Source organism: Artemia franciscana, chromosome 8 (genome assembly GCF_032884065.1).
Source record: "Artemia franciscana chromosome 8, ASM3288406v1, whole genome shotgun sequence".
Lineage (NCBI taxonomy): Eukaryota > Metazoa > Arthropoda > Branchiopoda > Anostraca > Artemiidae > Artemia > Artemia franciscana.
The window spans coordinates 45782517-45799236 of NC_088870.1; the positions used below are offsets into that span (position 1 = coordinate 45782517).

The following is a 16720-nucleotide window of genomic DNA, read 5'->3' on the forward strand; positions in this document are numbered from 1 at the left end:
AACCTAAAAATCCCCCTGAAAACGTCGGTACACTTCCAAATAACCATTACTATATGTAAGCAATGGTCAAAGTTTGTAACTTGTAGCCCCTCCCACGGGGACTCTGGGGGAGTAAGTCGTCCCCAAAGACATAGTTATATGATTTTTCGACTACGCTGAATAAAATGGCAATCTCAGAATTTTGATCCGGTGACTTTGGGAAAATAATTAGCGTGGGAGGGGGCTTAGGTGCCCTCCAATTTTTTTGTCACTTAAAAAGGGCACTAGAACTTTTCATTTCCGTTAGAATTAGCCCTCTCGCAAGATTTTAGGACCACTGGGTCGATACGATCACCCCTGGGAAAAAAACAAACAAACAAATAAACACGCATCCGTGATCTGCCTTCTGGCAAAAAATGGAAAATTCCACATTTTTGTAGATAGGAACTTGAAACTTCTACAACAAGGTTCTCTGATACGCTGAATCTGATGCTGTGATTTTCGTTAAGATTCTACAACTTTTAGGGGTTGTTTCCCCCTATTTTCTAAAATAAGACAAATTTTCTCAGGCTCGTAACTTTTGATGAGTAAGACTAAACTTTATGAAACTTATATATTTAAAATCAGCATTAAAATGCGATTCTTTTGATGTAGCTATTAGCATAAAAATTCCAATTTTTTGAGTTTTGGTTACTATTGAGCCGGGTCGCTCCTTACTACAGTTCGTTACCACGAACTGTTTGAAAATAATTTTCTTGCTTTGCTTTCTATGAATAGACTCCTGCTGGACAAAACATTCCCCTTCAGGTAAGTTTACTTAAGAAGGGTGTATTTTTCAGGCATTCTATAAATGCATCTTCTTTATATTCAACTTAACTTAGTTTTAAATACAGCCAAGCATAGTCAGGGGGGAGGCAGTGCAAAGGAGTCTCGGGTCTTAAGATAAAAAAAAATGAGCGGGGAGAAGCAGATTTACCACAAACTGTTTGATTTTGAATGGCTCTGTATACCAGAGCAATTCCAGGGGGGGGGGGCAACCAGGGCAGTTATGCCGGGTGCATACTATTGCACCCGGTTGCAATAAAAATAATAAAAGCTTTGATAGTGTTTGATAATAAAAGCCAATAGTTTACACGGTACTGGCAGAAGGTTGATACCTCTCCAATTATCACACATCATTGTGTTTCCCTTTTTGAAGATTTTCATCATTATTCCCTTGGTCCATTCATGAGAAACCCTCCCTATATTTCATAGATTGGCTAAAAAGGCTACCAACACTGAGAGGCGTGTTCTTATTGAATATTTCAATATTTCTAGTGAGATTCCATCTAAGCCAGGAGCTTGTCCATTTTATAGCTTTTTTGCTGCATACATGACCTCGCCAGAGCTTGGTGGGTCTGCATTGATGTCGAGCTGTAAAAAAGAGATATCAGGTACATTTTCTTGTCACTGAATCTCTGTCTGTTTGGTAGTTTATTGTTTTGTACTCGATCAACCGAAAACTGAAAAAAATACTCTACAAATATCAGTGAGCTCACTCTCTGTAAGAAGGTATTGATGGTGTCCAGTTCATCAAAGTACCCAACTACAATTCGAAGTTACTACAGTAGAACCACAATTCGAAATTGCTAGGATATGGGGGAATAATGGTTCATATTCTGATTCTAAATGATTACAAATGGTAAAGGATGCATCCCGTTCAATATTAATTATACACTGGCAGGCAAGAATATTTTTCATGTAATTTAAAACCAAACTTTACGTCTGGATTTTGTTTTGATATTTATTTACTACAGAATTTTGCAGTTTTGTGTGGTAGAGCCCTCTTTGCTTAGGTATGTGCACAAAGTTTATAATAACAAAGGAAAACGACAATGTAACTAAAGACAACAATTTAAGTCAAATAAAGAAGAGGGTTTAGTTCCTCTTTTCTTTGGCATATATTTGTTATATAGTGCTAGAATATATGTGAATAATCTAATTAAGGTTTTTTTTTGCTCTTATATTTTTTAGTAATTTTATTACTTGTAAGCATACCTTTTGTTTTTTAGGTATGACAATATGGAAAAAGTGAAACAAAATATTATTGAGGAGATCAAATCGGGCAAGCTTGACCCAGAACATGCTTTAAGTGAAATCACCAAGGCTGTTTGTCAGTGTAAAATCAAAGATACTGTTGCGGACATTACCAACAATTTAATTTGTGTTAATCCTGAATCAGAAGCTACTTTACTGTTCTTTGCACTTGCTGAGAGTTATATTGATAGTCTACAGAACTCTTCCACTTCATGTTTAAGTTGTTTAAATCATAGTTTAAAGGATGCTAGCTTAGAGTCTTGTGGGAAGAGTAAGCGTAAAAACAAAGGTGGAAGTAAGAAACAAGACAGTTATATACCAGGGCTGGTCAAATCTGTTAAAAGAGGTGCTTGTATTTTGTGGTTCAGAAGAGACTTAAGACTAAAGGATAATGCTGCCTTGTTTGATGCCTGTGAAAATTATGATTCTGTTATACCAGTTTTTCTTTGGAGCCCACTGGAAGAAGGAAATTTGAGTACAGGGGGCGCAACAAAGTTTTGGCTTGAGAACTCTTTGAAATCTCTTAGAAAAAGCTTACGGACATCTTATTCTTCAACTTTGATTGTTAGAAAGTGTGACAATATTTCCATGGAATTAGTTGGTTTGATAAGAGCAACAAATGCCAAGAAAGTATGTTGGACTGCTTTGTATGAACCAGAAATCAAGAAAAGAGACGATACAATAATGACAACCCTGAAGAAAATGTGCCTAGACGTGCAAACATATCATTCTTATTTACTTTATAGGCCAGATAAAGTAAGTATTACAAAGGGGAAGGTTCAAAATGTCAGGTATTTTTGAAGCAGCAAAGTTTTGGCTAGACAAATTTTTCAGGTTTCTTAGAAAAACCTTTTGTTCATGTTTGTTTGATACTTTGATTGTTAAAAAGTTCCACAACATTTCTAACGAATTAGTTGCTTTGACAAGTATCTGTTGGGCTGCTCTATATCAACCAGAAATGAACACATTAATCTTTTTGACTTTATAGGCCAGATAAAGAAAGTATGTCTAAAGGTCCTGACAGGAAAAGGGGGCAATTTGACAGGTGGGTAGAAACAAATTTAAGTACTAATGGTGTAAAAAAGTTTTGGCTAGAAAACTCTTTTAAAAATCTTTCAGACATCTTATTCTTTGAATTTTATTGTTAAAAAGAGCAACAATATTTCCAATGAATTAGTTGCTTTTATAAGAACAACTTGTGCCAGGAAAATGTTGGACTGCTTTGTATGAACTAGAAATGAGATAATGAAATAATGAAATCCATGCAGAGAATGGGCCTTGATTTGCAAATATATAATCCTTATTTACTTTATAGGCCAGATAAAATAAGGATGTGTTAAGGTTTTGATATGGAGAGAGGACAAATTGAAAGGTTCTGACAGAAGTTCTAGCCAAATAGAGTTTTGGCTATAAAACTTTCAAATCTCTAAGAAAAAGGTTATGAACACTTTATTCTTCTACTTTGATTATTGAAAATGCAACAGTATTTCTAATGAATTATTTACTTGGATAAGGACAAAAATGTCAAAAAAATTTATCAAGCTACTTTTTATGAATCAGAAACCAAGAAAAGAGATGACAAAATAGCGAGAACCCTCAAGAAAGTGGGCCTTATATGTCACATGCTAATATATAATTCTTAAACACTTTATAGGCCAGATGGGGTAAATAGTGCTAAAGTGTCTGACAGGGGGAGGGGGCTAAATTGACAGGTCCTGAAAGGGGAAGAAACCCATTTATTTAGCCTACTGGTGGGGGAACAAAGTTTTGGCCTGAAAAATCTCTAAGAAAAAGCTTTTCGACATCATACTCTTCATCTTTGATTGTAAAGGATACCAATATTTCCAATGAATTAGTTATTTTGATTAGGGCAATAAACGCCAGGACAATTTGTTTGACTGCTTTGTATAACTAGAAATAGAGTACAGAGATGATTAGAAATGAAAACTCTTAAGGAAATGGGTCTAGACATGCAAATACATCATTTTTATTTACTTTACAAGCCAGACGAAGTAGGTATGTCTTAGGGTTCTGACAAAGGCGGGGGAGGGGGGGGGGCTTAGCACCTGGAAGACACAAACCGCTAAAATTGTCAAAGTATCCAAACTCGATTTTTAACAAGTTTCTGCAGGTCTCCTTGATCACATCGCCAATTGTACGTCTACTTTCGTTTTCTGTAAAGACTACATCTCTTTTATGTATAATTTAATGCTTTTGTCATATTGAAATAAATCGAATTTATTTATGGTCCGTTTAAAGGACAAATGGAAACGGAGTGCAGAATTAGAAAAAAGGAAGGTACCAAGTGAAACACACACACACACACTCACACACAAAAAAAAGAAATTCAGGTACGATAATAATACAATCCGAGAAGTGATCAATAAAAAAAAATTACAACATATGTAAAGCCCCATAATGAACCCCCCATAGGTTATGTGTCCATTTTTAACATTGTGTCAGGTCCCAATTTCCCTCAAAAAGGAAAACAGGAAGATCACAAGGGGAATCCCCAAAAGTTGTGTTTGGTACCACTTTTCCCACTTCTCCCTCCTATAGAGGGAGAGGAAAGTTTAACCATGAGAGACTTGATACATACTATTTTGGTGATATAAATTCCCTAAAAAAGGAAAACAGGAAGATCACAAGAGGAATTCCCTAAAGTTGTGTTTGGTACCACTTTTCCCACTTCTCCCTCCTACAGAGGGAGAGGAAAGTTTAACCATGAGAACCTTGATACATGCTATTTCGGTGACATAAATTGCCGATTTCATTGTTGTTTTGTGTGTGCGTATGTGTATTTTCTTATGACATGTATTTGATTGCATCCGTAGCCACAAGGGTTTTTTACCATATCTTCTTGTCAAAATCTTTTAGTTTTCTCACATGCTTTTTTGGGAAAAGAGGCATTTTTGTTATCTGCTAAGATACATATGTTAGAAAAGATTATAGATCACAAATAAGTGCTCGAGATAGAAATATGCTGAGGTTTAGTTTTAAGGGAAGCAATGCATAAATTAGGCTGAGCGGTTTTTCCTTTTTAAAACCAATGAAGTTTTTTTTTCGAAATTAGAAAAGCGCCATTTTTAATTGAAAATGATTAGCTAATCCTTCTTAGGCAGTTTTTGAAATTTTAGTTCAAACTAGAATTTAACATAGTTTTTCTTGTAATATTTGATATGAAGAGAGGACCGTCTTTTTTTGTAAACCTGGCTGTCAGTATCCATGTGCCTATCAGTCGACTGTAGCTTACCGTCTAAAATCTTTTCTAGCAAGTTTTTCTCTCTTTATCAACATTTAGCCTGAAAATAGGAAAATCGGAAGTTATGATTAAGATTATATTTAACTGTAATAAATCTTTCCTTGGAATTTTTACTTTTAAAGGTTTATTTGACTGAATAAACCGGATTGTAAGTATTGTCTGATGTGTGAAATTGCAGTTTCTACGAATCTTACTTTCTCATATGTATATGACCATACGTGGACCTAATCGAAATTCTTGGGTTGGTAGGATAGTGATTTTCTTAAGACAAAGTATGAATGGCGCGAGAAAGTGCATATTGGTGCTCCCTTCTACTTGGTGTATGTAAGAGTATGAACCTAGGTGCCGACATGTCTGAATCTTAAGGGAGCGACATCAGAATAAGAGGATTATTCATTCCTAGGAGGTAAGGACACAGAGTCATTTCCTTGAGGCCTGTAGGTTGAATTCTCTTGGACTAATCAGGAATCTGGAGAAATTTTTACATGAAATTGAATCAGGGTGCCGACATGTCTGAATCTTAAGGGAGCGACATCAGAGTAAGAGGATTATTCATTCCTAGGAGGTAAGGACACAGAGTCATTTCCTTGAGGCCTGTGGGCTGAATTCTCTTGGACTGATCAGGAATCTGGAGAAATTTTTACATGAAATTGAATCAGGGTGTCAACTTTATTAATTAAGGAGTGATCTTTTTACTGTATATATTTTATTTATTCTAGGTGCAAACAGAAGGAGTCGGCTTACGAGGAATAGGATCTGTGACTCATTTCCTTGAGGCCTGTAGACTGAATTCTCCTGGACCAATCGGGGACCCTCTGCCTAAACCTGGAATAATACCTATACCTTCGTCTTGGCCAAGTTCTGACGAAATAGAAGATTTAGGTCTTTATGCTCCTCCGCGAAGGAAAGACGGAACCCTAGTTGACTGGGCGGCCAATTTCAGACAATTCTGGAAATTTGGAGAAGAAGGAGCCCATCAGAATCTCGAAAATTTCCTTTCTGAAGGTCTGTGCTCTCCTTTGAGATAAAAAAAACTACCAAACTTGTTTTGCTGTCTCTATTTTCACCTCTTCTATTTTTCTCTGTTTTCCATATTTTCCACTTTGTCTTTTTTATCTTTCTTTTCCATTTTCAGCCTTATGTTACCTCAGCCAGTAAAACTGTTGTACTGTCTACACGTGTTGGCTTCTATCTGAATTATTTTAAGCAATCGTTGCATAACCAGGGGGAATCAGGATCCCATGGTAAGTGGGGCCACAGGCGGTCAGAAAAAATAAATTATTGTGTGTGAAAGGGCCTTTTATTTCAAAATTACAAAATTAGATCGAATATGCATAAAAAAGCAACAAATAAAACTTAGTGAAATTTTTTTTTTTATTGATTGATGCCTAATTAATTACAACACACACACATAAAAATAGTCACATACATAACACTCACAAGGAACCTGATCTCGTCTTGTATCACAAGTTCACGACTGAGGAGAAACCCTTTGAGCTTGGGTTTAAATGACGAAACTGATTATGTCCCTAATGCTGTCTGGGAGGCTATTGCAGAAGGCTACACCCATGTGACGTAACACATGAGATGACCCCACCGCATTTCTCTTTTCATTTACTAGCTTATCGGTATTCCTCGTATGATACGAATGCTAAAATAATTAGAAAAAAAAATACCCACAAAATATGTTAGTGGAACATCATTCAAACATTGGTATACTAGTGTTAGAAACTGGTGACCCTAATTAACCCATATTCAAAATTTTAGAATAACTATAACAAGTAAGTGTATCATTAAAATTAGCACAATTCATCAGTAGAGGAATCGCTTTGTTTTGAACTATCTAGATTCCTCTATAATTAACATAAAAATAACTTGCTCAAAAAGCATACCCATATGCAATATAAGGATGGAAAATTGTACCATAAATAATCATATATACACTAACTCATAAAAAATGACCAAAAAGATCTACAAAAAATTATTTATTTACCATACACACAAAATACAAACATGTGCATAAAATGTGGTATTTGTTTAGAGAGAGAGAGAGAGAGAGAGAGAGAGAGAGAGAGAGAGAGAGAGAGAGAGAGAGAGAGAGAGAGAGAGAGAGAGAGAGAGAGAGAGAGAGAGAGAGAGAGAGAGAGAGAGAGAGAGAGAGAGAGAGAGATCGGTATATTTAAAAACTATCGTAGCATAGCTAAATTTAGTATTTTAACAAAAATCATACATTTAAACATAAATCACACACTACAACTCGGCATTAAAAACTGATGTGAAAAAAAGGCACAAATGAGTTTGCGTATCGATTGGTTCGTACTTTAGGGGGTACAAGTTTATTTCGTAATCGGGTTCGGCTATTGGGAGGTGCTGGTTCGGGTAGTAGTGATAGGTGGCTCTTATTGGCTAGGATGAATTTTCCAAATTGGTGAATAAGGTGTTCCAGCCGGACTTTAAGTGGAGATAAATTTAATTTAGCGAGGGCTTGATCGTAGGGTATGCCACGGTCTCGGAGTATAATCCTTGTTGCTCTTTTCTGGACACACTCTATGTCGCGTAATAGGTACGCTGTGCGGATAGCAGATGGACCCCACACCGGGCACGCGTACTCGAGTAACGGGCGAACATAACACGTGTAGGCATGGAGAAGGCTTTTAGTATCACACCCAAAACGCCTCATTTTGGTAAGTGTCTGAAGGCTTGCATTAGCCTTGTGGACGGTTAAATTAATATGGGCACTGAAACTACAGTCACTAGTGAAAGTTACTCCTAAGATCTTTATTTCGTTCACAATCGGGAAAGGGACTAGAGGCATATTTATATTCCGCTTCAGAGGGTTGAAACGAATTATCTTCGACTTGGCTACGTTAATGGTAAGATCATGACTTGAGCATTCGGTCTTTAGCTGATCAAATAGCTGGTCTGAAAACTGCTTTGTTACGATAGTGTTTTCGACCAGGTAAGCGAGCACTATGGACAGATCATCTACAAACTTGTAACGGTCGTCGTGATGGTTAAGCAGGGAATTAATTACAGCCAGGAAAATTATTCCAGCTAATTTTGTGCCTTGTGGGGCCCCGCAAGAAGTATCTGACCATGATGAATCCGAGTCGTTTTCGTGGAGTGCAAAGACTTTTTGTTTTCGGCCAGTTAAGAAGTCAAGTACAAGGCCAAGGGTGCATCGTTTGGCCCCCATTTCCTGGAGATTCACGCCTGCAGTCCGGTGGCGGATTAGGTCAAAGGCCTTTCGGAAATCCACTGCGCAAATGTCGACGAAACAGCTACCTTTTTCAAGCCATTGGAGGACGCAGTCAAACATCCGTACTAGGTAGATTGTAGTACTACACTTGGGGAGTTCACCGTACTGGAATTTATCAATACGCCCATGAATTTGTTTAAGAAGAAACTTGAGTATAAAGGCCTCAGTTACTTTCGCCAAACAAGGTGTAAGTGAGATAGGGTGGAGATCGTCGCATGCACTAGGGGCGCGCTTTTTTGGAATAATTCTAATATAGGCCCTTTTCCACTGTGACGGGAGAAAAGCCAGAAGCAAAACACTCGTTAATGATGCTGGACAGTGGTAATGCTATGAAGGCTGCATATTCACGTAGCAGTTTGGCAGGTAATTCACCAATGAAGATGTATTCGGTTTGATCTTCCGTAATTCCGTGTAAACATCAAACTCACTGACAATTATGTTGTTCTCAGGCTCACATTTTTCAAGTATGGTGGACTTTTCATGAGCCGTAATAGTTGGATAGGTAGTACAGATCTTGGTGTAGAATTCACTCACTTCTTCTGCACTGATTAAGGACCCGCCATCATTGCTGATCTTTACACTGCTGTCAAAAGCTTGGCCGGCCACCTTTTTCACAGCATTGTGCCACTTTTTGGGGTCTGAAGTAAGTAATTGGGAGGGCATGGTTTCACGACCATACCGAGCTTTGGCTTTCTTTACCAAAGAGACTAATTGATTTCGCAAGTTCTTGCCGTTGATTATATCACCACGGGAGTAGAGGCGAGACCTCTCTTTTATTAGTGATTTAATAGCTGGAGATATCCATGGTTTGTCGTATTCACTAACAACAAATGATTTTGTTGTAAAGATCTTTAGGTAATGACTGTATAACGTGGCATTGAAATCGGATACCTTAGTTTCCAAGAGCCCGGTATTGTACACTTCGGGGAAGTCATATGTGCCAATCCATCGACCGTATTCACAGATGGCCGACTCCGTACAAGGACGAACAGTGACACGGGATAGTTTGGGCTTTGGTAAAGACTCTCTTGCTTTCCAAAGAATTGCGTTGTGGTCTGACATACCAACGGGACCAAGAGAAAATGGAGGGGAGTAAAAATCATCACAATTTGTGAGTATAAGGTCCAATATGCCCCCCAAAGAGTGGGTGGGTATGTGTACTACTTGTTTTAAAGACAAACAAGATGATAACCAACTCTTCTTGGTTTGGTTAAAGTCTCCTCCTATAATAAAAGCAGGGCTACTGTATATACTTCTCAGGTGATCAACAGTCGTTTGGAGGTAGAAGACCAAGTCACCCCGGTTTCTTGCACTTTCCGGGTAATATACTGAAGCGACTATAATACAAGAAAAGCGCCGGGGAAGAGATTTAGGTTTGCAAATAGCCCAGATTACTTCATGAGCTGGATCAAATAATTCCGGTAATAATTTGCAAGGGATGTCTTTCCGTATGTACAAGGCAACACCTCCACCTAGTCTATGCTCACCTCGATCAGCACGTGTGCTCAGGAAAATTTCGTAGCCTGCCATATGACCTGACAACCTATCAAGATTCCAAGTTTCTGTAACTGTGATAACTGGGATACTATTTTGACGGACGATAACTTCAAATTCTTCCATTTTGTTACACAATGACTGGCAGTTTATAACGAGAAAATTCGGCATTCTATTTTTCGAATTAAAAGTCACTGACCTTAATAGAGGGGGAGGCAGATCACTACTAGTCGAACATACCGGAGCTTGATTGAAGGGAATAAGAGATGGCATATTGGCATTTGTAGAACAGTCTATCTTAACAAGGATACGTTGATGGGGTGAGGTTTTCAGAGCAAGACTAGTTGATCTTAATGAAACGATAACTGGGATCATCAGCTGACCTCGTTTTCCGCCACGCTTGCGGCATCGCTTCCGCTTCTTACGGTTAGACAGGAGCTCTTGGGGCAATGGTCTGTCATCTGGCGTTCTTCCGAGCAAATTTAATGTTACGAGTTTTGCAAAAAAAGATGGCGCCACAGTTAGCTCTGGTGAAAACAGTCCAATTAAGACTTCTTTGTCATATTTGAATGGCATGGCACACACATAAGACTAACTTAATAGTGTTAATAACTATATTATAAATAGTATTCCTTCGTTATATTGCGTGAAACAGGTACAATTAAGCTAAACTTAGAATTTTTGCAAAAAAAGATGGCGCCACAGTTAACTCAGGTGAAAACAGTCCGATTAAGACTACTTTATCATATTTCAATGGCATGGCACACACATTAGACAAACTTAGGAGTGTCAATAATTATATAATAAACAGTATCCTTTCGTCATATTACATGAAACAGGCACAATTAAGCTATACTTAGAAAGGTCTCTGGGACTGCTGCAAAGCGTCAACCAGAGCCATCTATTTCCACAAGGAAATACTACAAGGCCTAACAATAAAATACAAATAGATACAACAAAAGTGGTATCTATTTACCACAAGGCTTAACAACGTAATATGTGTATATTATGTAAGTATCAAAGGCAGGAGCAACACCAACAAAACACATACAAACAAAGACAAATGAGTTCTTTTCTTAGCATTTTTTTGAAAACATTAGTACTTGAAATTTTGAAGATATAAGTCTAGAATCATGTGTGTTCCAGAAGTTAGAAAAATATGAGAGATGCACATTTATTAAAAACAAAAACAGACACAATTCGCCATTGGCCTGCCAAGAAAGGCAATAAGCTTGGAAGGGCAAGCAAGGTTATCACCCTCAGCTAATTAAAACCACATTCATATCACGCTATTCAACACAAAAAAACTCAACTGATGAAGGAAGAAAGGAAAAAAGAGAAAGAGGAAAAGACAAGAAGAAGACAGAAAACAAAAAAAATTAACAGCAAAAAAATCAGGGAAATGTCTTGAATAGAATGACAACTTGGAGCGGGCTTCACATCAAAATCACTCACGAGATAAAAGAAACTTCTTTGCCCGTGACTTGAAGGCCCCAAACATGGGGACTATAATGCCGAATCACAAAAGATGCTCGAGTGGTATTTTTAAATTCATCAGTTAACTTATCTCAACTCATTAAGTTATCTTAACTCATTCATTTCGTCATGAAATGATCATGACGATCTCTATTAAAAGTAAAAAGATTTTCAAAAGTGGGGGTGTGCAGGCGATTCAAATATTTATACGAGAAAATCGCGATTTAGTAATCTCGCATTTGGGATGTATCTATTAACTTATTATTTTTAAAATGCTCATGAGTAGGAACCTTATCAGAATCATAAAATTCCGATAATAATTTTACAGCTCTATTTTGAATTTTGTGTACTCTTTTGAAACATGTTACAAAATTACTTCCCATATAGAGCATCCATAGCTAATATATGGACAAAATATAGAAAAATAAATCATTTAGAATTGGTTTTGGGACTAAATCTTTAATTCTTTGTGTCACCCCAAGACCTCTGCTTAATTTTTCAGCTATCCCACTTGAATGGTTTTTCCACGACAGGTTTTCATCAATTAAAAACCCCAAATACTTCGCTGTTGCTACTCTTTTTATCACATTTCCGCGAACTGTGATTTGATCATTCACAAAGTCTAGAAAATAAAATGAAAAAGGTTTCAGAAAGGTTTAGGGTTAAAAAATTTTGTTGAGAAAAAGTTCGAAATTCAGAGACAGTATTATGAATTTTATTATACAAAACATCAAGCGAAGGCGCAACTAGAAAAAGCGAAGTGTCATCTGCAAACATGATGACACCAGCCTCCGACAAATAGTGCTTCACTCGATCAATAAAAATGATGAAAAGGAGGGGTCCCAGGATTTACCCTTTTGGGACCCCGCACTCCATTTTCTTTTTTGAAGATAAAAATGATCCATTCTGTACTATCTGATACCGATATTGTAGGTATGATGAAAAGCTTGAATAAGCTCTGAGTGGTCCACCGTATCGAACGATTTTCTCGTATCTAAAAACACAGTTGCAGGTATGAGACCAGCTTCAAATGCATCATTAATCCAATCAACCAATTTCAGAACTGCCATTTCCGTAAATAGCCCTTTTTAGAATTTAATTCTTTTCAATATAATAGCTTAACTGGGCACGTACTACTTTCTCATATAACTTAGAGAAAAATGGGATATAGGTCTTTGATTCGGTGGCTTATCTTTTTTTCCTCTTTTATGAAGAGGACCCACTCGTGCAATCTTTAGTGCTTCTGGGAAGACTTCAAGATCCAGAGAAAGGTTGATGAAGTGCGTCAAGACAGGTGAAACACTCGTTTTTGCGGTTTTCAGCGAAAACTCAGCGAAAACTCATTCATCCCACTAGAAAGCTGAAAGTTTTGCTGAAAGTTTCAGCGAAAACTCATCCATCCCACTAGAACTCAAATTCATCTTAGCCAGGAATCGCGTAATTTCCCGTTACGAATATCTTGCAACTTCAAAGGAATTCTCACTTGCAGACTGCCTTTCAAAAACAGATCCAAAGCTCTCAGATGTGCGTAGGTTAGCCCGCGCTTGATCGCAAAGTCTTTTTCCTTCATTTGCAAAATAACCACACATAAGTTCAGCTATGTGTTGAGAATCAGTAAAACGACCTTCTGTCGTCTCCATGGCTCTCACCTTCTCCTTACTAGGAAAATTACCCAAAAGTATATTTATTGTTTTCCATGTATTTTTCATATTCCTTTCATACCCATTTTGGAAATGAATTTTATTAGCTTTCCGTTTTACTGAATTTAAAATATTCCGAAATTTTTTGAATTTTATAAAATTATCATCTGAATAATCTTTGAAATAATTCACATAACGTGGTAGTCATTCACAGCGCTTCCCAGTAATAATCTACAAGAGAAGGTAGATTATTTATATTGAATACTAGCTGTTGGGGTGGTGCTTCGCGCCAGCCCAACACCTAGTTGGTGGGGCACTTCGCGCCCCCCCAAGCCCCCCGCGCGCGTAAGTCGTTACGCGCCATATTAGTTACCCGCCATTGTAGTTGTGTCCCTGAGTCCCACCTTTGAATATAGATAGATTTATATATGTGTTTCAAACTACGTAAAAATTGCGAATATACAACATTTTTGGCTTTCCCACTACTGGGAGCTTTCCGTTTCCAATTGCCAGCAATTGATCTGAAAATGTTTGACCAGAGTCATCGTTTTGCAATCGGACACGCATATTTGTAGTTAATTTTAATATTTTTACGTGTGCCCATAAATTAGAATTTTTCAGGCAAGCATTCATTTCGTCTGCAGGAGTTAAACTACGTAAAAATTGCGAATATACAACATTCTTGGCTTTCCCATTGTCTGTGCATATACAAAGCCGTATGTACTAATAATGACGTCATATGCAAACGCTCTTCTTACAAACAAACAAACATGCATACACACAACTCGTTTTTATATAGATAGATAGATAGATAGATACAATACAAATTAACTGCGTAAAACTTGCGAATATACAACATTCTTCGCTGTCCAATTGTCGCTGCATATAAATAGATTGTCAGGTTTACTGACCCTCGAACATGCAACGTACAATTGTCCATGAGAAAAACAATCAGTATTAAGATCTATACCACATTTTTCTAATGATTGACTTTGAGCTTTGTTAATGGTGATTGCAAATGCTAATCGAATTGGGAATTGCAATCTTTTAAATTGAAAAGGCAGATCCGTTGGAATCATGGGAATGCGAGGAATAAGAACAGCCTCATCCTCAAAAGGCCCTGTCAAGATTGTGGCCTCTATAATTTTTTAGAATATTCGGAAATACTTTTTCAATCAATTCATTTTTGGACGTCACTAGTTGTATACGTCCTGAAATTGAGTCTATCGTATCATAAATGTCTTTTTGTTCCGACGTTAACTTGGAAATGTTATTTTGTACATACGACAATAGATCACTCGTACTGTAACTTAGTTCACGATCCAATTCTACACATGTCGAAACAGCAGCGATACGGTTAGGTGAAGGCATTCCCAAATCCTGAAGAGGTTTGTTTGCCATACGTACGCACAAATCTTCTATAATAACTAAAGTGTAGTTATAAATTTCTGATGTAAAATCAAAAGTCATATCTGACGTCTCTAACTGTTTTCGATGGAGTATATCTTCTGACATTTTTGACTTATATTTTTCCCATAACTCTGTAGGAGCTGATGGAGAGCAAGTTTTTAAAATGATGCCAAACAATGCACGAATTTGACTTGGGGTTGACGTTTCGCACGCGTCATTGATGCAGTTATCCCAGTGTTGGTCATTCTCCAATAAATTCAGAGCTTGGCATGCACTACGGTAAGTGTCATGTATAGTACCGTTTACAGTTCTCAAATACTCAAAGGATGTCGGACCGGGTACATTCACCAAAAGCAGGCGTAGAAAGAAGCATTCATGTTGATTGGGGTGAACGGTGTAGAGTCTTCCTATCGTGGTATCTTTGAAGATGGTAGGTTGGCCGTCGACTGACTTACCCTGTTTTCGACGTTCAAATACTTTATTTTTAGTATTCCACGTGTAATACGAAGGCACTTCAGTATACGGCAGTTTTTTTGCAAAAGAATCATTTTTGCAAAGCGAAAAAAAAGCTGTTAATTTTGTATCCGGTGGATTCAGGGCTCTTTGCTGCACGTTGGTTTCCGAGAAATAAACACGTTGACCATTCTGTAAATGTACCGCTAAGTGAACAACAGCTGGACTACGTTCATGTATCGGAAATGAAAGAATTCGCCAAACAGCTTCATTACTGCTTATGTTTCTTCCAGCCTGATATTGTACGATTTCGTCGAAATCTTTGATTTCGGGCTGCAAGCCAAAAACTGCCATGTCACTGCCTTTGTTGACGTATTAACATATGTATTTGATTGCCTTTACGGAGTTACAGTATTCAACGTTTATGTGTGCATTAAATGTTTTTGATAATAATGGGGAATATGGAACAACCCACTGGTTATCTACTTCGATGGTGGTACCGTTGCCATTGTAGGTTCTTCAGTCATTTTACAATTAGAAATTTCTCTTTCAACGGTCTTCTTACAATTAAAAATTTGTCTTTGAACGATATTCTTAAATACCTGTGTCCTGGTCGTCATTTATATTCCCTGTGTCCCGGTCGTCATTTGTGTCCCGGTATCCCAGTCTGTAATTTCTCTTTGAGTGTCCCGGTCGTTATTTATATTCCCTCTGTCCCGGTCGTCATTTGTGTCTCGGTCTGTAATTTCTCTTTGAGTGTTTTTTCTTTTTAGTATTTTTTAGTTTTTTACATTTTTTCTTTTTTCAGTTTTCTTTTTCTTCTTTATTTTTCAGCTTCACTATGAAATACATATCGCCGAACCTTTGTTTTTTTAACTAAATTCTGGTAGGCATTGATGACCTTATCCAAGTCAAAATCCCAAACCCAATCATCATCGCTATCATTTTCAGTTTTGATATGTTTTGACTCTCGCTGTCCAGGTGGATCTTCATCTAACTGCGCGGTTTTGCGTTCTTTAGCCTCAAGCCTGTTTCCTTGCTGTTCTTTTGATTCCTCGGCACGCTTTCTTTTCTGACTTTCTCTATCAGCAGCAAGTTTTTTGACATAGACTCTTTGAGCATCTTCATCGGCTTTTGCCATTGTAAGTTCATCAGTCATTGTAAACTTAAACATTAATAGATTTCTACGTGAACATATATGTCTTAAATATCTGTAATGACGTCACCGTCATAGCAAAAATGACGACAACTAACTTCATGACGTCAGTCGACACAGAAACATGACGTCACCTGATCCACAGACAGACAACTTATTTTTATATATATAGATTTCTTCAATATAAAGAAATATTGGAACCCTGATTTACCCAAAAGGCTATTTAAAATAACTGATGTTAAACTGATTAGAATTGAACCTGGAGCAATCTCAATGGAAAGATGTCGACACCATTTAACTTTACCTTAAACAAATTCGAAGCCATGGCGCCATTTCACGGGAATAGGGGAAGGAGGATAATTTATTTTTCCAAATCTAGGGGGTATAATTTTTGTTTTTCAATTAAAAAAAAACTAAAAAGTCAGTGATCGAAAATACAAGAGAAAACATTTATAACTTCTGGGGGTGGGGGAGGGGATTTAGTAGTTTCATTAGTTCTGCTTCTCCTCGGGGTC

At 37.4% G+C, this 16720-nt stretch overlaps 1 protein-coding gene across 3 annotated transcripts in view; it reads left to right on the top strand.

Moving 5' to 3' along the window:
• Window positions 1–16720, top strand: part of LOC136030488 (deoxyribodipyrimidine photo-lyase-like) — a 126757-nt gene that overhangs the window by 13632 nt on the left and 96405 nt on the right. For all 3 annotated transcript variants that reach the window (XM_065709508.1, XM_065709509.1, XM_065709507.1), the window contains exons 2-3: window positions 2031–2811; window positions 6037–6322. In XM_065709508.1, the coding sequence (XP_065565580.1) occupies window positions 2031–2811; window positions 6037–6322 (1067 nt within the window). The remainder of the gene's footprint in view (window positions 1–2030; window positions 2812–6036; window positions 6323–16720) is intronic.